This window comes from Nematolebias whitei, chromosome 8, assembly GCF_014905685.2.
Source record: "Nematolebias whitei isolate Nwh7 chromosome 8, NemWhi1, whole genome shotgun sequence".
In the NCBI taxonomy this organism is placed as follows: domain Eukaryota; kingdom Metazoa; phylum Chordata; class Actinopteri; order Cyprinodontiformes; family Rivulidae; genus Nematolebias; species Nematolebias whitei.
Window position 1 is genome coordinate 43,751,168 of NC_056505.1, and position 5,657 is coordinate 43,756,824.

Genomic DNA, 5,657 nt, shown 5'->3' on the forward strand with positions numbered 1-5,657 from the left:
GAATCCGTGTTAAATGATGAATATATCCGAGCATCTGTTCATCTACATGTGTTATTACCACCATCTCATGAGCTTTCACAATAAGAGCAGCTGTAACAGGAGAAATTTGCAATCTCCACACGTATGCACATAACAAGGGCTCTGAACTGTAATGTACATCTACAAAATAACATTATAAAATAAATTCAGATCATTTGACGGCGAGCTAGGAGTAATACGAGTTCTTTTAGTCGTCATCCCTTTCACAGATCAGGACCAATGCTGTAGGAAGACCTTCCATACCAGCATTTGTCATTCAGCCAGTGTGGCTGTGTCGGTCACTCTGGAAAAAACAAGCCCAAACTGATCCCGCAAGTGGTCAGAGGGGTTAGGGTCAGGACTGCAGGGACTCCATCTTCTCCACTCCCAAAATCCAAGAATAGGCTTTGATAAACCCCTCTTTGTGGAGGTGACCTGTCATTTTGGAGGGCAGATTTCAGTCCCAGCGGCACGGTGGCTCAGGTGGTAGAGCCGTTGCCTCTCAGCAAGAAGGTCGCCGATTGAATCCCAGCCATGGGCCTTTCTGGGTGGAGTTTGCATGTTCTCTCCGTGCATGGTACTCCGGTTTCCTCCCACATACCAAAAACATGCATGTTAGGCTGATTGGTAACTCTTTCCCTAAGTGGGAGTGATTGTTGTGTGGTTGTTTGTCTCCATTTGTGCCCCTGTGATGGACTGGAGATCTGTCCAGGATGTCCCTGTGATGGACTGGAGACCTGTCCAGGATGTCCCCCACCTCCACCCCCACCATTTTGCTGTATTTTAACAGGTTGTTAAACATCTGCATTTACCTACATAAACACTTGATTCAATAACTATTTTAGAGAGCAACAAGAAGTAGCCTGACCAGCAACTCTCCTTGTGTGAATAGACGCTTCGATTTTTTCATGCATCCTAACACGCCCTCACACGTTGACAACTGCCAGTACTAATGTAGTGCTAAGCTAGCAGTGTGCAACACAGCTGCACTAGCTAAGATGCTAATGACGTAGCGCTCCACTTCTCTCACGCATCCTACTCCCCAGTCAACAACTGCTGCCTGCACTAACATAGTGCTAAGCTAGCGTGCAACACAGAGGTGTCCCCCCCCCCCACGTGAGTACCCTGCCAAGGCAGATGACCTCTGGGAAACACTGCATGGAGTTGTTGTAGGTAACCAGGAAAACCTGGAGTGGACTTTTAGTGGTTTGAGTATTCTCCAATTAATCAAGTAGAATGAATTTGTTCACGAAGAAATAGAAACAATGCTGGGTGAACTAATATTTCATGGTAAATGTGTGTGTGGGGGTGTGTGTGTCCAAATTAACATTTTTTTAATGCGAGTGGGGCATGCCCCCTTCACATATAATTGTTGCAACGCCTATCCATTAGCCCTTTGTTCGATAAAAGCTAAATTAATAATTATTCAAGTATACTTAAATTTGAAGCATGGAAATCATTTAAAAATATGATTTATGAGAATTGGTAGATGTGTTGTTGACAAACAAAGCTTGTTGTTGTTGTCTCTGACCCATCTGCTCTTTCCCAAATTTAGAAAACCCAATGACTCAAATGATTTTTGGATAATGATTTATTTTAAATGTTGGATTTGTAGCACACAAGAGACAACTTAAAAAAACATGACAAATTAATAATGAGGTGCAAAATAATAAATAATAGGTGAAAGAAATAAGCAGTGAACATATGTATGAAATGATTTAAAATAATGTGTCAAATGACAAGTTGGTTGTTCTTAGAAAGGCTCTACAAGTTATCTGAGATGGTCATAGACACAAATTCAAGGAAACATTTCTGCATTTCATGTTCCTCCTGCAGCCCAGCATTTAACAAAAATAAAAAAATTAAAAATCAACTGGATTTGTTCTTTTACACTTGGTCCAAGCAGCTCATCAATCTGAGTTTTAGTCCTAAACATCTAACTACTGCAGGTTCCTGAAGAGCGCAGAGGTTTGGTCAAATCACCAGCAGCACCGTGAACTTGGTGCTCCAACACACAGTTATGGACACCAGGCCGTCCATGGTGCTCATGCTCTACCAGGTGAAGGTAAAGGAAAAATTTGGGGTCCTCCAGGCTCATGTGAGCCTCTGAGCCAGAAATTGTCCTTTATTGTTAAAAAAACTGGTTCAGTTCGGGTTCCTCACTGGTTCTGGATATCCGAGTAGTTCGGTCCAGGCTCTTTGTTTGCTGCCACAGCTTTATGCATCTCCTCCTTCATGGGGGGCTCCTCATAGGGCTGTGGGTCAGGTGTGCAGGAGGCTGCCTCCCATTGCTTCACCTCCTCGTTGGTGGGAGACTGGAAGCCGCTGTCATCGTGTGGACGCTGGGCGGGGGTGGCCGCTGGAGCCGGTTCTGCAGCTTCAAATGGTGGTTCCTCAGTTAGAGGAGATGAGGATGGCTCCTCCTGTGTGTGGGGCAGTGCCTCCTCCACCACTGTCTGGTTGACTTGCTTCTCCTCTTTGACTGACTCTGTGTCAGATCCAACTTTCAGCAGGGTGTCTTCTTCACAAGGTTCCTCTGGTCCGGCTTCAGTTCCCTTTAAAACAGAACCGTTGGATGTGTGAGGAAGTGGAAGTGCTGCCTCCTCTGAGAACTCCTCCTTCACCAACACTGGCTGTTTAGGTTCTTCTTTTCCCTCATCTCCTTCACCTGGAGCACCATCAGTGGCTGCTTCAATCTCCTCTGGCGTTTCCTCTGCTTTGACAGCTTCCTCTTTCACAATGGAGCTGCTGGACATGCCTGAAGGGCTCCCTGACAGTTTGGAATCTGCACATTCTTTCTGGTCAGCATTCTCCTCCACAATGACGTTGACATTGGGCACTTCTACACACGACTCCCCATGAATGAAGGTAGGACTCTCCTCCTGGATCATGGACACCACCTGCTTCATCCTTCTCCTCTTTGACTCTGCATCAGACTCCTCCCCTGGTTCTCCTTCTCCATACTTCTGGGCCCAGTCAATAGATGGGTTATCACCCAGCAGGTGAAGGTTGGGGTCGCTGTTGCTGAGGACGATGCTGTCCCTGTACAGGTTGTGTCTCCTCTGGACGGCTGCCTCCTTCACAGCTGCAGACAAAAGGAGGTGACACTTAAGAGTCTTGCTGCAAGTTAACACAATCAGCATTAAGAGAGTTGGCTCTCGTCCAATAATGGATGAGAACATGGTTTCCTTTCTTCCAGAACGAACAAAAACCGGTACATTTCAAACACGTTTTTCCCGTTTTTTGCACCGGAAAGAATTAAATTAGGGATATCTGTAACAACAAGTTCTAGAATTGCGCCGCTCAAGGTGGCTGCATGTTCGAGTAGCTCTGTTACTTTCATTCTGAGATTTTGCTTAAGGAAACTTCAATTCCTGTTTTTCTGGATGTAAAGCACCTTTTTTGGATGATTGTTTCCTCTGGTATCAGATGCTGTGCAGCTGGAAGGATTTTTACTGAAACTTTTTTAGTTTAAGACATTTGTTATGATGCATAACCATGGAAACAAGGCAGTTTTCTACAACCAACAGCAGCTGATTAACATCTCAAAAGCTCAAATAATATCTCAACTACAGCCCTAAATCTCAAATGAGTTGAAAAGGATGTTCTGTGGATGCATTCCCATCTACCTGCCAGCTGTGCTCGAGTGTCTGACCACTGAGATCCTGGAACTAGCAGGAAACACGGCTCATGACAGCTGAAGGACAGGATCATCCCTCGGCACCTACAGTTGGCTGTCCGCAGTGACGAGGAGCTCAGCAGACTGCTGGGAGGAGCGGCCATCGCTCTGGGAGGAGTTCTGTCCGGCATTCGGGTGGTCCCACAGCCCGGGGGAATCGAGAGGCCAGCCGAGTCTGGGTGGACGGATCGGACGGCATATGCAGCCAGTTTCTTAGGATCCACTGTGGGATGGACCTTTACAAGAGATCCTTCCTGCCTACAGCCATCAGTATCTATAACATCTCTTAATGAAATGAGGATAAGTTACAACAACAAATAATTTCCCTTTGGGATTAATAAAGTTTTTTTGAATTGAATTGAATTGAATTGAACACTTAAATTAAAGGTGATACAGACACTTAAAATGGTAAGGATTTATTTTTACAACTCTTAAGGGGCAGCTGTGGCTGAGTGGATAGAACAGTCATCCACCAATGGGAGAGTTGGGGGTTTGATTCCAGCAGCAACATGATGAAGTGCCCCTGGGCAAGACACTGAACCCCTCTTTGCCTCTGATGTGTGTCCCATCAGATGAAGGTGATAAAGCTCTGATTAATCTCTACACATTCAAATTAACTTTGTAGATATGTAGTAGAAAACTGTATGAATGTGTGTGTGTAGTAGAGAGTTGTATGAATGTGTGTGTGTAGTAGAAAGCTGTATGAATGTGTGTGTTTAGTAGAAAGTTGAATGAATGTGGGTGTGTAGTAGAGAGCTGTATGAATGTGTGTGTAGTAGACAGCTGTATGAATGTGTGTGTAGTAGAGTTGTATGAATGTGTGTGTGTAGTAGAGAAATGTATGAATGTATGTGTGTGTGTGTGTGTAGTAGAGAGTTGTATGAATGTGCGTGTAGTACAGTTGTATGAATGTCTGTGTGTAGTAAAGTTGTATGAATGTCTGTGTGTAGTAGAGTGCAGTATGAATGTCTGTGTGTAGTAAAGTTGTATGAATGTCTGTGTGTAGTAGAGTGCAGTATGAATGTGTGTGTGTGTGTAGTAAAGTGCTGTATGAATGTGTGTGTGTAGTAGTGTGTGGAGCGGCTGTGGCTGAGTAGTTAGAGCAGTCGTCCTACAATGCGAGAGCTGGGGGTTCGAATCCACCAGCAGTCATATGCCGAAGTGTCCCTGGGCAAGACACTGAACCCCTCATAGCCTCTGATGTGTGTCCCATCGGTGTTTGAATGTGATATAGCTCTGATTAGTCTCTTTAGAATGATTGTACTGCAAAGCACTTTGAGTATCTTGAAATAAGATAGAAAGGCGCTATATAAGTACAGTCCATTTACAGTCCATTTAGAGAGCTGTATGAATGTGTGTGTGTGTGTAGTAGAGTGCTGTATGAAAGTGTGTGTGTAGTAGATCTGTTTGATTGTGTGTGTAGTAGAGTGCTGTATGAATGTGTGTGTAGAGATTTGTATGAATGTGTGTGTTGGAGAGATGTATGAATGTGTGTGTGTGAAGTAAAGAGCTGTATGAATGTGTGTGTGTGTAGTAGAGTGCTGTATGAATGTTTGTGTGTAGTAGAGTTGTATGAATGTGTGTAGTAGAGAGCTGTATGAATGTGTGTGTGTAGTAGAGTTGTATGAATGTGCGTGTGTAGTAGTGCTGTATGAATGTGCGTGTGTAGTAGAGTGCTGTATGAATGTGTGTGTGTAGTAGAGTGCTGTATGAATGTGTGTGTGTGTGTAGTAGAGTGCTGTATGAATGTGTGTGTGTGTGTAGTAGAGTGCTGTAAGAATGTGTGTAGTAGAGTGCTGTATGAATATGTGTGTCTAGTAGAGAGTTGTATGAATGTGTGTGTGTAGTAGAGAGCTGTATGAATGTGTGTGTGTAGTAGAGAGCTGTATGAATGTGTGTGAGTAGTAGTGTGCTGTATGAATGTGTGTGTAGTAGAGAGTTGTATGAATGTGTGTGTAGT

General features: G+C 44.2%; 1 protein-coding gene across 1 annotated transcript in view; it reads right to left on the reverse strand.

Moving 5' to 3' along the window:
• Positions 1-1,680: 1,680 nt before the first annotated feature.
• The window catches only part of LOC119413696 (protein Niban 2), a 53,279-nt gene continuing 49,302 nt past the window's right edge, over positions 1,681-5,657 (reverse strand). The window contains exon 5 of the mRNA XM_037680751.1: positions 1,681-3,103. Coding sequence (XP_037536679.1) covers positions 2,178-3,103 — 926 coding nt within the window. The 3' untranslated portion in view covers positions 1,681-2,177. The remainder of the gene's footprint in view (positions 3,104-5,657) is intronic.